A 15,299-nucleotide genomic window follows, 5' to 3' on the forward strand; every position below is an offset into this window, starting at 1 on the left:
GTCCCTTCGGCGGGTTAGCAATAACCTTACGGACTTATAACGCTAAAATCTGAGGTTCGATTCCCCCCATTGTGTAGCTTTGCAATAACAAACCAATAACGATAAATTAATTCCTGCAATATTAGCAACTGATGGCGCTTTCTGGGCAAAGTTCTTCGTTTCGACCGTTAATGGTTCTTCTTCATTGGTTGTTTGTCTAGAATGTTCCACTGACAGCAGAGGTAGCCTAAGTTGCGATGGGATGCAACTAGTTTCTTGAGTACGTATTCGTAATTGTATTCTTGTGTCATCAGAATTAGTGAGAATGCTGACCAAGATGTCGATGGGGGTGGAGAAATCTTGTATTGTTCATGTAATATGATATAGAGATAAAATCGGTTCATTCTACTGTAATACTCTACGCATGGTAAAATAATGAACTGTTCTGTTAAGACATAAAACCTCAGAAATCTTTAAATTATTCACATTTTTTACCCAGAATTCCTTAGCCCTAATAGGTCTTGAAAATTACATATGTCTTGTTTTATTTGTTCCAATATCCAGAGAACAGTGGGATGTTATATTTACCACGATTTACCAACCAGTGCGTCAGTCTCAGTTACAGCGTTTGAAGCAATTACAACTGCGAACTGAGGACAACTTAAATAGTTTAAATTCGGGCTACTCCCTTAAACTGAACTTTGAACTTTGTTTACTTATCTATGTCACTTTCTACTTCAAAACCTGAAGTCATTGGACCGCTTCTAATTAATTCCGTTCACGTTAAAACAATATTTATTAGTCAGTAGGAAGTCATTCACCAAATATTGTTAGCTACTGACTAATTAGATATGAACAGAAGTCATTCACCAAATATTGTTAGTGTTCATATCTAATTAGTCAGTAGCCAACAATATTTGGTCGTACTTCACTGAACAAAAAAGAAGGAAAACAGCAAGTGCATAAAATTTCATTAAGAGAGAAGAGAACTCTCGAAATGAAACTTATAATCGAAGGTTGAATTTTCCTTTCAATGAACAAACTTTGTTGTTTTCGACAGATCTATTTCTGACGCAACAGATTATTTTTTCTTGACAGATTTAATTCAGTGTAAATGACTTATTTACAATTCCTAGAAAAACAATTAACGTGTCTATACGGATGTAAAGAAAAATGGGATCCAGTTGGTGCCTCTAAAACTTGTTTCAGAGCATTTCGTAACTTTTTTTGTGGCGAAATTTGGTTAATAGACATTGTATGTTATTCAACAGAAGTGTCAGATACAGGAGATTTGTCAGGAGAAAGGAATCGCTCCTTACGTCGTTGCTATGTAAAAACAAACTAGTACTGATTTGTATAAAAGAGTGTGTTATTTGATTACGCGGAAGCTTGTCTTTTAACTACAGCTCAGTGAATTAATTCATTGGCCAGCACTACATTTATAATTTGTAAGACATTAATCATCTTTTTTGTGCATGAATGTTTTATGGTTTATCTTGAATTTCGCGCAAAGCTACTTAAAGTTTATTTACGCTAGCCGTCTCTAATTTAGAAGTGATAGACTAGAGGGAAGGCAGCTAATCAACACCATCCACTGCCAACCCTTGAGCTACTCTTTTACCAACGAATAGTTGGATTGACCATCACATTATAACGCATGTTCGGTGACGGGGATTCGATCCGGCGAACTTGTAAAACAAACGAGTTAGGTACTTTTATTTAATTTGTGAAGTGAGAGATTTTTACTAGTATATATATATATACCGAGTGGAAAACGTATTGATGTTCTGCTCTTTGAGCATATTAATGATCCTAATGTCTATATTGGCGTTACTGACGAAATTGGCTGTATCTCTTTTCAATTACTGATCAAAACATTAAATGTTACATCCACGCCAGTATGAGTTACCTAAGTAACAGGACGACTCTGTCGACTACTGATCAGAGCGTTTTCTGTGTTTGATTGTATTATCCATAGTACCAGCCCGACTTAGTTTGACTACTGATCAGAATATTTTGTCTGTGTTCACAATGAGAACTATTAAAAGTCGTTGAAACATCATACAGACGTGTGTATTTGTATAAAATAAACCCAGAGCGCACACATACCTTCCCGGAACTTCCTTACACGTATTGAAACGATCTGTTATACCAGGAAATGTAGATGGATTTCCTTCGTGTCAACAAAACCTTGCCCACAAGGATAATTTCACGTCCAAACCTATAGTTAAAGCAATCGTTACATAAACTCGCGACTTCACATAGGCCAAAATGGAGTATTGCTGCTTTTGTCACGTGATCAGATGAAGCCTAGAATGGCTTAGCGGATTAACACTTTTGTTACAAAAAAATGTTTACTTCCAAACCTTATTTAGGCCTACCTCTGTAATACCTTCGTTACTAATAATTTGTTTGGTGATCGTGGATTGACTAGTTTGTTTGTTTTTACTATTTTTATCACTGCAACTCACCCAAAGCGTTAAATGTTCTCCAAGGTTGGCCATTACAGTTACGGTTCAGTTGTTTAAAAAATATCGGTTCAATTGAAAAAAATCAAGAGTTAACGGTCCTGTACCCAGGGGGGGGGGGGAGGAGTAGTGAGTGCTACGTCAATATAGGAAATAAAATCAGGAAAAGTTCTACTGATTATACGAGCGGATGACTTAAGTTTCAAGTATGTACGATAAGTCATTTCTGTTACTTGTCCTCCCATTTAAAGGTTAATTTATTTTTAAATGTTATGAGGAAGATAATCAGAAATTTATGATCTAAGATAAGCAGAAATGTAAAGTATTTATGTCAACTCCCTTCCACCTAAAAAAGTTACTAATACAAGGTCTTTGGAACTAATGTTGAAACATAATCTTCCGTTGACGAAGTAACTTAAGGTTTAAGAACATGAGGAATAACTAGAATCTAGACCTTTCCGTTAGCTCTGTTCACACTGATTAGTGCTAACTAAAGGGGATTTCCGTTAGCTCTGTTCACACTGATTAGTGCTAACTAAAGTATTTCCGTTAGCTCTGTTCACACTGATTAGTGCTAACTAAAGGATTTCCGTTAGCTCTGTTCACACTGATTAGTGCTAACTAAAGTGTTTCCGTTAGCTCTGTTCACACTGATTAGTGCTAACTAAAAGTATTTCCTTTAGCTCTGTTCACACTGATTAGTGCTAGTTTTTGAATTCCCAAAATATGAAATGACCCTTCAACTTTATTAAACTCTAAGATGGTTGTCAAACGAACTATTTGTATTTATATGAATTATTGCTCTTGATAAACGAAGAAATAACGTCATTAAACAGCTGTATTACGATTTACAAGGTTTTGAATTACGACATTGCTTCAATACGTCAATAAGAAAATGCTTTTAATTCATAATAAGAGGTTACTAGTAACCTAGCATCCAGTCTGGAGGCTTATAAAATCGGGCTTCTATACACTACAGACAGCCCATCGTGTAGTTTTGTGTTTAAATACAAACAAACAAAAACTTGTAACCCCCAAAAAATACGTTTGTAAAAATTATAGTATGTTTAGTGAACTAAGATATGACATTCGAGTGAAATCAAATTTCTCTGTTGAAATATTCTATTTTTGAGTCAAATTTCTTAGTTTGATGAACACGTCTATAAACCTTATCATCGTTTTGTAGCTAGTGAATAATTCAGTAAGAATTCGAAACGAAGTCAAAGTCACAAGGGTTACCTTTGAAGTACTCTCGAAAAACACAAGAAATCTCCCTCTTAGAGGACGACTGAAAAACAAACAAACTGCTCTTCAAGAGATTTTGAAAAATAAGAACTAAATAAATCCTTCACTAAAGAACTCTTGAGAAACCTGCCCCCTGTCTTTGGAAAAAGCCCCCAAATGGCTCATCGATAAATCTGAGGGTTCATAACGCTAAAATTAGAGATTTGATACCCGTGGTGGGTACAGCACAGATAACCCATTGTGTAGCTTTGTCTAATTACAAAGGAGCAAACAAGCATACTCTTAAAAAAACATTGAATAAATATTCCCAAATATACAATTTTGAGAATCTGTTTTTACAAAATTTAAATGCCCCCCAGTGGCACAGCGGTATGTCTGCGGACTTACAACGCTAGAATCCGGGTTTCGATACCCGTGGTGGGCAGAGCACAGATAGCCCATTGTGTAGCTTTGTGCCTAATTACAAACAAACAAACAAAATTTAAAAAGAAAATTAAGATTTTTTTTATTAAATTTTGACAAATAAAAATTAAAAAGTGCTTTAAAACTACGAGCTTCAACTTCAACAAGCAATTGTAGAAAATGGCCACAGCCATTAAAACCTTAGATCCTAATCGTAAATGTTTTATGTGAGATGACAATAGCTAGTTACCAATTTATTTTGACGTTAAGAACAAATGACAATCTTCACACGATGGTTAAGTTATTGAGACATATCTATCGAAGGTACTTTAACTGTAGTCTGCAATCCGGTAGTCTTATGCTAGAATTTTTAGGAAGAACATGTTGTGTAACGAGCTTCTGTAAAGAATGTTGTTTTTTGTTGGTTTTTTTTTGTCTCTCTAGAGAAACAACTTTCTTCTTTCTGAGAACAGTGATGATAAAAAAGTAAGCATGGGATAACTGATTGGTAGATAAGATGAAGACATGTCTATTATAGAGAAATACTAAACAGTGATTCTTATTCCAGGCTTTGAAACACTGAATGAGAGCATTATATTGAGTCGAATCAGTCCAAAATCCCCTTGAAGGACTGTGTACTTGTTAGTACTCAGAAATCATTATCAAAGTGTCGTAAATCCAGAGAATATCTGTTGGTTTCTGAGTAACACTGTGTGAGGGGATATCTGTTGATTTCTAAGTAGTACTGTGTGAGGGAATATCTATTAATTTCTGAGTAACACTGTGTGAGGGACTACCTGTTGGTTTGTAAGTAGTACTGTGTGAGGGAATATCTGTTGGTTTGTAAGTAGTACTGTGTGAGGGAATATCTGTTGGTTTGTAAGTAGTACTGTGTGAGGGAATATCTATTAATTTCTGAGTAACACTGTGTGAGGGGATATCTGTTGATTTCTAAGTAGTACTGTGTGAGGGAATATCTATTAATTTCCGAGTAACACTGTGTGAGGGAATATCTGTTGGTTTCTGAGTATCACTGTGTGAGGGAATATCTATTAATTTCCGAGTAACACTGTGTGAGGGAATATCTGTTGGTTTCTAAATAGTACCATGTGAGGGAATACCTGTTGGTTTCTAAGTATTACTGTGTGAGGGAATATCTGTTGGTTTCTGAATAGTACCATGTGAGGAAATATCTGTTGGTTTCTGAATAGTACCATGTGAGGGAATATCTGTTGGTTTCTAAGTATTACTGTGTGAGGGAATATCTGTTGGTTTCTGAATGTACCATGTGAGGGAATATCTGTTGGTTTCTAAGTAGTACCGTGTGAGGGAATATCTGTTGGTTTCTAAGTAGTACTGTGTGAGGGAATATCTGTTGGTTTCTGAATAGTACCATGTGAGGGAATATCTGTTGGTTTCTAAGTATTACTGTGTGAGAGAATACCTGCTGATCTTGTTATAAATTATAATGTGTGAAAATAAAACTTCCAAACAGAGTATCACTGTTTGAGATTGTCTTAATATACCTGTGTTATACAGTTGTGATTTTAATACTATAAATTAGTGTAGAGGCTAGGTTGCTTAATAAACTGTATGTGCCAAGTCCCCCCCCCCAAAAAAAAACAAGACTGACACCAAAATAAGTTATGGTATTACAATTATTATTAATAATCTTATGTTAAGTGGCTCAGTCGAAGGCTTACAGAATTATTACAATTATAATTTTATGATTTTGAACGTAAAGATACCATAGACGTTTGACACAATCCTTTGATATTTAAGACGGAAGGAAACCTTTAAGTTTACAAAACGTTTTTTGATCAAGCAACATCTGCCTGTAGATACAAAAACTTGTTGTAATGAATATTTATCTGTGTTTAATTTGTAGAAATGTTTGATTTGAATCAGTTGTTTGGTCTATTAAAACAGATTCGATACACTTGACTTTATGTAATTAAACTTTTTTTTAATGTACTACAAGCTGCTGCATTTTTTTGTGTTGGGTTGACATCACTGATTTTAGGTTACTTGGGTTCGTATACAATCTCCAGTTCCCCCTGCATCCCACAGCCGCTAGAGACCCCGAGGCTTGATGGGGCCCCAAGCCGACGGGACACAAAAGGCACTTTGATGATGTCAAGGTTGTGAGCTATTTTGTTTCAGTTAAAATATTTTATTCAATATAATAATATTTATATCCTTTTTAGTTTGTATTTATTGTTTTGATTCAGTACGACAAAAATAATCAATACTCTCGTTTGTTTGGAGTTAAGTACAAATCTTCTCAATCGGCTATTTGTACTGTGACCACCACGGGTATCGAAACCCGGTTTCTTGCATCATAATCCACAGACTTATCGCTGTGCCACTAGGGAGAGTGGGACAATGATTTATCATCTTTCGGTTTCCAAAGAACGCTTTAATCCCAAAATATTCATTAACTTTTAGTTGAAAATTTATTTTATAAGGTACGTGACAATCATTTTATATTATTTAAAAGGTGAATTGTCACACTTTACTATAAATATATAAAAAGCAAGTGAATACGAAAATACATATTTTTAACAAATTTTAAGACAAATTGGCAATTTTTACACCATACTTTTGTAAAGCAGGTGGTCTCTAGGTAAACGTCTTCTAGGGGTCTACGGACCTTGCACTACTGCACCTAGTTGACATACTCGTGCCACTACTGCAATAGCAGAGATAACTATTCTTCAAATACTCATGTACAGTATGATATCCTACCATCTTAGTATAATTACAGTAGTAAAGACAGCCTTTTCATGTTAAACTACAGTAACAGTTATAACCCTACACTAAGTTAAAGTATAACCTAAAACTTAGCTGTATTACAAAACCAACACTTCTTTGTTAAACTACAGTAACAGGTATAACCCTACAGTAAGTTAAAGTATAACCCTGCTACAGTAACAGGTATAACCCTACAACTTAGCTGTATTACAAAACCAACACTTCTTTGTTAAACTACATTAATAGGTATAACCCTACACTAAGTTAAAGTATAACCTTAAACTTAGCTGTATTACAAAACCAACACTTCTTTGTTAAACTACAGTAACAGGTATAACCCTACACTAAGTTAAAGTGTAACCTAAAACTTAGCTGTATTACAAAACCAACACTAAAGTACAGTAACAGGGATAACCCTCCACAAACATAACGTTATACTAAATTGCAGTAAAAGAAGTATATACTCACTAGAACTAGCCTTAAATCACAATGCAATAAAAGAGATAAATCTCCTCTACGTTGAGGTAATTTATCACATTAAGCTATAATACTAAGGATAACCTATATAAATAGCAGGGATATTATCTCTTAAGCCTAACCTTACATTAAAGTGGAACAGGAAAAGCAGCTTAAATGAAACTTAACTTGAAGCTGCAAAGAGAGAAACCTAATTCAAATATAATCTCAGTATTCTCACACGATGTTGCTACAGTATTCTCACACGATGTTGCTACATTATTCTCACACGATGTTGCTACAGTATTCTCACACGATGTTGCTACATTATTCTCACACGATGTTGCTACATTATTCTCACACGATGTTGCTACAGTATTCTCACACGATGTTACCACAGTATTCTCACACGATGTTGCTACAGTATTCTCACACAATGTTGCTACATTATTCTCACACAATGTTGCTACAGTATTCTCACACGATGTTGCTACAGTATTCTCACACAACGTTGCTACAGTATTCTCACACGATGTTGCTACATTATTCTCACACGATGTTGCTACAGTATTCTCACACGATGTTACCACAGTATTCTCACACAACGTTGCTACAGTATTCTCACAGGATGTTGCTACAGTATTCTCACACAACGTTGCTACAGTATTCTCACACGATGTTGCCACATTATTCTCACACAACGTTGCTACAGTATTCTCACACGATGTTACCACATTATTCTCACACAACGTTGCTACAGTATTCTCACACAGTGTTGCTACAGTATTCTCACACAACGTTGCTACAGTATTCTCACACAGTGTTGCTACAGTATTCTCACACGATGTTGCAATTCGAAAGAGACATTATGGCAAATGGGAACCACCTGCTATTAATCTACACTATCCTCAAACATCTCTTTGCACTCAAAGACACAGCTGCTACAGCTATCCTAAGTTTGAACTCGTAGGCTAAACGAAAGACAACTAACCAACAGCACTTACAGCCAACTCTTCCAGTACACATGTCTGTCCGAATAGAGGGATTTGACCTCTACTATTATAACACACCCACAGCCCTAAACATCGTAGCGCATATTTGCAGCAACTTATCGTGAACCCGGAACCCCTGAATCCACAGTTCCAGAATTATAACCACTAGCCAGATCTGCAAACCCGGAACCCCTGGATTCACAGTTCCAGAATTATAACCACTAGCCAGATCTAAATAGAACAGAAATAACTGATGTAATAATTCAGTTACCATCAATAAAAAGGTAACTCAGCACGTGTGTAAAACTTTGGCAGTAATATAGTAACTTACCATATGTGTAACACTTGTAAGGTTACTTACCTCATGTGTTATACTTTGGCAGTAATAAAGTAATCTATTACGTATGTAACATTTTGAGAGTTATAAGGTAACTTACCACATGTGTAATATTTTGGCAGTAATTAGGTAACCTACCACGTATGCAACAGTTTGGCAGTAATAAAGTTACTTACCACATATGTAACATTTAGACAGTAATAAAATAACCTAACACATATGTAACAGTTTGACAGCAATGGTAACATCTTGACAGTAACATTGTAACAGTCTGGCAGTAATAAAGTAACTTACCACGTATGTACCATTTTGACAGTAATTAGCTAACTTACTACGTATGTAACATTTTGACAATAACTAGGTACCTACCGCGTATGTAACAGTTTGGCAGTATAAAGTAACTTACCACGTATGTAACAGTTTGGCAGTAATTAGGTAACCTACCACGTATGTAACAGTTTGGCAGTAATAAAGTAACTTACCACGTATGTAACAATTTGGCAGTAATTAGGTAACCTACAACGTATGTAACAGTTTGGCAGTAATAAAGTAACGTACCATGTATGTAACACGTTATTCTTGGCAAGGTATGATAATACCCTAAATGTGTTTTTACTTTAACTAAATTCTTAGCTAAGAAGAAACAAGTTCAGTCTGGCGTCGCCAGTCCTGCAAGCTACTTCTTAACATACTTAACACTGGCGTCGCCAGTTCTGTAAACTACTTCTTGACATACTTAACATTGCTAGATCAGAAACTTTTCTAAGAATGAGCTTTGTCTACGCATGACCAGAGGCAACGAGGTTCACTCCCCAAATCCAGACTATTTATTTATAATAATCACGATAAACTGACGGTTTAAAGATAAAGTCGTCGTTGTAACATCTAACACGGTAAAATTTCCAAAATGAAACCACCATTTCAACAAGTTAAGGAGTTCTGGGTTAAATGACAGTGAACCAAATTATTATAGTAATAGATTTTTACGTTTTCTATGATCCTGCCCTCTAGTAACACACAACTGAACTATAACGATGTTTGGATGAAAAAAAAAGAATATATAAATATAGAAAATAATACAATAAAAACTCTTCACCATCATGTCTAGGTGATAACAGTAATAAAGTCCTGGAAGATGGACGTTTCGTTGTTGTTGTTGTTTTGTGAAATCCGCACAAATAGTTTTATGAGAGAATTAATTTTGTTATAATTATATAATCATAGAAAAAACGAATAATGCTATGAATTTGGAATTGCTCGTTTCCTATTCATAAAATTGGGGAAAATAAATCGTATCTCATACGAAGAGAAAAGAAAAACAATGCACATGAGTTTGTTTCCAACTACAAATGCAAATAAATAATTAGAGAAGCTCTCTGTCACCACAACTGAAAAGTTTGTTTGGCATCGGATAAACAGGTTATTATCTGTATAGTTACAGTATTGATATACCGAGTGAAAAGCTGTAACCACACAAATAGTACTCTGTTCCCTTGGATTCGTTGTTTTTTAAGCACAGTGCTAGACAATGAGCTATACGTGCTCTTCCAACCACGGGTATATAAACCCGATTTTAGTGTCGTAAGCCTGCAGACTTATCGCTGAGCCATTGGGGAGTATGTTTTTTTTTTTTTTGCAAATCGAAATGTCAAATATTATGATACTGTCCGACAGAGTGCTATGTATAATTTGTGGAACGTAAGCAAAGAGGTGATTCAAACTTTTAACCTATAATTAAGGGATTGATGTTAAGTTCTTCATAGGGAAAACTTATGTTAAAATCCATGAATCAACACCAAAAATAGCACATTTACGTGATGATTGTCTCCTTTTTATAAGTTCGTTAAATACGCGATTAATTATGTGTTTTGAAACTACAAATCTCATGTGTGTTGTAGTTTTCTTAATGCAAGGCTGTACAATGGGATATCTGCACCGTATCCACTGCGGGAATCGAACCAAGGATTTTAGCGTTGTAAGTCCGTAAACTTATCGCTGCCCCAAGGGAGGGGGAGGGGGACGCGTTGTTATACGGGAGGATTCGTTAATTATAGTTGCTCTTCAACGTAACAATACGTACCAAATACAGCTTAGAATACCGAGTATAACTTTATCACGACAGTTTGAAGAAGAAAAAGTGTGACGAAGTAATAATTTATCTTATTTCTATTTTAGCTTCTCGTTGAAAGATATTGTGTAAATAAATTGTAAGAATATCCTGGTGATATTTGTAATCAGTGAAAATTAAATCTTTTTTTTTTCATTTTTATTGCTTGTGCACACGCATGTCGTGTTCCCATTACTTTCAAGTTGCATGCATGTATCGTCGGAGAGACATTCATTAGATATTCAGAATGCTTGATATACTTGCGTCTAGTGTTAAGTGATGTCATTATTTTAATTTTCTAGCTTTTCGAAACCGACCAGTCGGATACAAGCTTGATTGTTTTTTTTTTGTTGACAATCTGAATACAAATCCGCGTGAAGCATTTCGCGATGTAAAATCAAACCTGTTTAAAATGTAGCCTGTTTACCAGTAATCCTATTTTAAAATTACTTGGATATTCTTTCTTTGTTTGTTTGTTTATAGTAATATAACAATGTGGAAATAAAAAATTTTTAAATATAGAAGAGTTAGGAAGCGACCTCACCGGACAAACAGAAAATTACAGTAGCTAGGGAACCGCACCGGGTACGAGAGTTCTTGCAATACAATACCGCGAATATTGTTGCAACTATATAAAGTGGGTTATACGGAAATACAGTACTTTGTTCACGCTACAGCGAGAGATCCCTTAAGGCTTTTCCATAAATTTTTCTGACGTCATTTCAAGTACGCGAAAGTCATCTATTAACTAAGAAAACTCCATACATAATTATAAAATCTTCTAACATAATATCGAGCTGACTTTTTAATTTAAAGACGGTCTTTTCTAGAGATGGTAAAGATTATTACACGATAATAATTCTCTTTATGGTGAGTTTGTTTTACAGCAAAGCCACATTGGGCTATCTTCTGTGTCCCCGGATTTTAGAATTGTAAGTTCTTAAACTTACCGACGTCCCACCAAAGGACGCGATAGTCTGACAAAATATAACCGACAAAGCTTCAAGAACATATAATTTCAACAACAGCGCGAGATAAAAATTCTCCCCAACAGCTCTACGTTTACTGATGATTGAACCATGTATTATTTTTACATTGTTGGATATCTGAAATATGCTACAGTTTTATTAAATCGTGATGTTAAGATTTAGTCGTGTACCTAATAAAGTTAGGAAAGGAAAGATTGATGTTTGACTTAACTTTCATCCCACGTGCGATTTCTGTTATCCAATGACATTTCAGTATGTGGTAGCTTGAGTTGTTAAAAAAAGTGCCGTACTAGTAATTTTTAGGGATTTAGCCCCTTAACTAAGTTGGTAAAGCACTCATCTTCGTACGAGAGGTCCAGGTCCATTCCCCCAATCGAAAAATTAATACATGTGAAAATTACCTAAATAAAATAATAAAAACTATCGTCCTACTAGTGGCTTCCCCATGACCCTGAGAAGAGTAGTTGTCAGAGTGTTTAAAAAGTATCTTCCCCATGACCCCGAGAAGAGTAGTTGTCAGGGTGTTTAAAAAGTATCTTCCCCATGACCCCGAGAAGAGTAGTTGTCAGAGTGTTTAAAAAGTGGCTACCCCGTGACCCCGAGAAGAGTAGTTGTCAGAGTGTTTAAAAAGTATCTTACTTGATAATACTTCTAGAGCGTGTGAGTCGTCTAGGGTTCGAATCCGGTTAAATCGCATTTTATATAAAATGTTATTTCATGTAATTTTTAGGAAAACTCAACTAACTAGCGTTTCTTTATTTTTCTTTCTGACAGACGGATGATAGACGAAACTTAAAACTAGTGTTGTTCTAGCAATCCACATGTCTGTCTGCTTAGTTTTGTTACATTGTTGGAAGATAGTTTTTTTTGTCTGTTATGTAATTCAAGCTGAAACTTAATTAATTTTTTAAAATATTTTTTCTGGTAGAGGTGAAAAGCTGTACCTCGCCCAAAACACAAGAAAGTCAAAGCCTAATTGGAAACGTATAATCCTGTGTGGCTTTATAACTATAATTATTGCTATAGCCATTCTAGCTGGGATTCTAGCAGCAAGTAAGTAGTAATAAAAGTATTATAGTGTTCCTCTAGTTTCAAAACCTTTTAACTTCAGCTCTCTCTTTTAGTTTGTTTATGAGATAGTTTCAGACGAGTCTCGACAATTTGTTCTTACACAAGATGAGTTTATGATTGCGTTCTCATGACAAGATAGTTTTATAACCTGTGATTATAAACTGCTTTGAGTTTTATCTGCCTTCCATGTTGTTTCTTTGTCTTAACTATTTTTTATAGAGTAAACCATTCAGACTTATTGTTGCTAAATAAATATTATTTTTTAGGAGTGATTGTACTTACAAGAGCGATATATAGTTTACGATCAACAGAATGGATTATACTCATTGGAGTGATACTACTTTAGGGTTAATAGGACTGTATGTATTTATAGGAGTACTATCTAGTTTAGGGTTAATAGAAGTGGTTTTATTTACAGGAGTGATATCTAGTTTAGGGTTAACAGAAGGGATTGTGCTCATAGGAGCGATACCTACTTTACGGTTAATAGGACTATGTATTTACAGGAGTGATATCTAGTTTAGGGTTAATAGGAGTGATTGTATTTCTAGGAGTAATATTAGTTTAGGGTTAACAGAAGGGATTGTGCTCATAGGAGCGATACCTACTTTACAGTTAATAGGACTGAATGTGTTTATAGGAATACTATCTAGTTTAGGGTTAATAGGAGTGATTGTATTTCTTGGAGTAATATTAGTTTAGGGCTATTAGGATGATTATATTTCAAGGAGCAATATCTAGTTTAGGCTTAATAGGACGATTGTATTGATAAAAGTGATATATATAATTTAAGATTAATTGGAGTGTTTATGTTTATAAAAGAAATATTTGTTTTAAGGTTCTTAAATAGTCTGTATCTAGAGACATTCGTGAGATTTTGATTTTGTAAATTTAGAATTTTATTTAAAAGTCAAGCTTATAACCTGGGCACGTTTATATGTTTTATTATTCGAAATGTCATTCCAACTCAGTCACTATATAAATCTGCTTCAATTTGTTCTTAGCTGGTATTTTGATGTCAGAATCAGAATATTCACAAGGGACAGAACAGCCGGAGGATGGTCCCCTACCAAGTAGAGCTTCCGGATCCTCTGATGCTTCTGACGAATACTCTTTTCCACCACCTCCTCAAAACTCCCCACATTCAGGTTCGATTCCGCCATCCCTCCTAAACTCTCCTCAGTCAAATAAAACCTTGAGCTCTACAACAACAACGACTACCCAAGAAGCCAGAACGTTTGTTACGCCATCTACCGGTGTTCGTCAAACAAACGAAAGTGTGCCACCAACAATTACTGTGTTTCTGAATCATTCAACTATTCCTGTAAGAATTGGTAAGACACTCCACAACATTTAGTCCGTGATTATTTGTAAACCGAAAACTCAAATAACGGACATGGAAAGAAACTGGCTCAAATATCGACGACAATATATATATTATAAAAAGTACTTATTTTTCATTGATTTAAACAAAATATTTTTAACTATCAATAATATTGTTTTCTCAGTATTTATTATTGTTTACCACATAAACATTCCGTTTTTTTAGTTATTGTTTACCACATAAACATTCCGTTTTTTCAGTTATTATTTACCACATAAACATTCCGTCTTTTCAGTTATTGTTTACCACATAAACATTCCGTTTTTTTCAGTTATTGTTTACCACATAAACATTCCGTTTTTTCATGTATTGTTTACCACATAAACATTCCGTTTTTTCAGTTATTGTTTACCACATAAACATTCCGTTTTTTCAGTGCCAAACGCAGTTAGGGGAGAGTTCACAATTTTAGATTTAGATTTTGTTGACGCTTTGAAGGACAACACCTCTAGTGAATTCGTTTCCTTGGCAACCGAACTCGAATTAGAGGTAGGTAGTAATTTCTTCGTACGCATAGTTTTGGTTGTTTTTTTTTCTGTTGCTAAATATGGTAACACTTTCAGTAACATCTACGCATTAGTTGAACAATTATTTTTTGAAATGTATCATTTTAACCCTTATCGTATAAGACAAGATGTTTGTTACAATCTTAAGACATTGGCCCATTTGTTTGTCTGTTGTTAAGCGCAAGGCTTCACAGTGGAATATCCACTGCGGTTATCGAAACTCGACTTTTAGCGTTATAATCCCTCGTACTTATCGCTAAGTCACTGGAAGGCGAATTCTTCTTGACTTCCAAGATCATCAGTGTCAATAAACACGGCTAAGTTCGTATTAATTTCACTAAACGTATCGAGTGTTAAAAGAACATGCTCACCCTTTCAGCCACGAGCGCATTATAATGTAATGATCAATCCCACTAAATTTGATAAAGAGCAGCCCAAGAATTGGCTGTGGGTGGTGTTAACTAGCTGCCCTCCCTCTATTCTATCACTTCAAAATTAGAGACGGCTAGTGCAGATAACCTTCGGGTAGCGTCACGCCAAACATGCTCATCCTTTCAGCCGTGTATGCGTTATAAAGTGACGGTCAATCCCACTATTCGTTGGTAAAAG

The 15,299-nt window shown here is 35.1% G+C and overlaps 1 protein-coding gene across 1 annotated transcript in view; it reads left to right on the forward strand.

Annotated features, from left to right (window-relative positions):
• LOC111088878 (agglutinin-like protein 5) overlaps positions 1 to 15,299 on the forward strand; it is a gene marked incomplete at its 5' end in the record, with an annotated part of 27,701 nt that overhangs the window by 4,895 nt on the left and 7,507 nt on the right. The window contains 3 exons of the mRNA XM_022400073.1: positions 12,658 to 12,782; positions 13,805 to 14,134; positions 14,561 to 14,673. Coding sequence (XP_022255781.1) covers positions 12,658 to 12,782; positions 13,805 to 14,134; positions 14,561 to 14,673 — 568 coding nt within the window. The remainder of the gene's footprint in view (positions 1 to 12,657; positions 12,783 to 13,804; positions 14,135 to 14,560; positions 14,674 to 15,299) is intronic.

This window comes from Limulus polyphemus, unplaced genomic scaffold (genome assembly GCF_000517525.1).
Source record: "Limulus polyphemus unplaced genomic scaffold, Limulus_polyphemus-2.1.2 Scaffold4634, whole genome shotgun sequence".
NCBI lineage: Eukaryota > Metazoa > Arthropoda > Merostomata > Xiphosura > Limulidae > Limulus > Limulus polyphemus.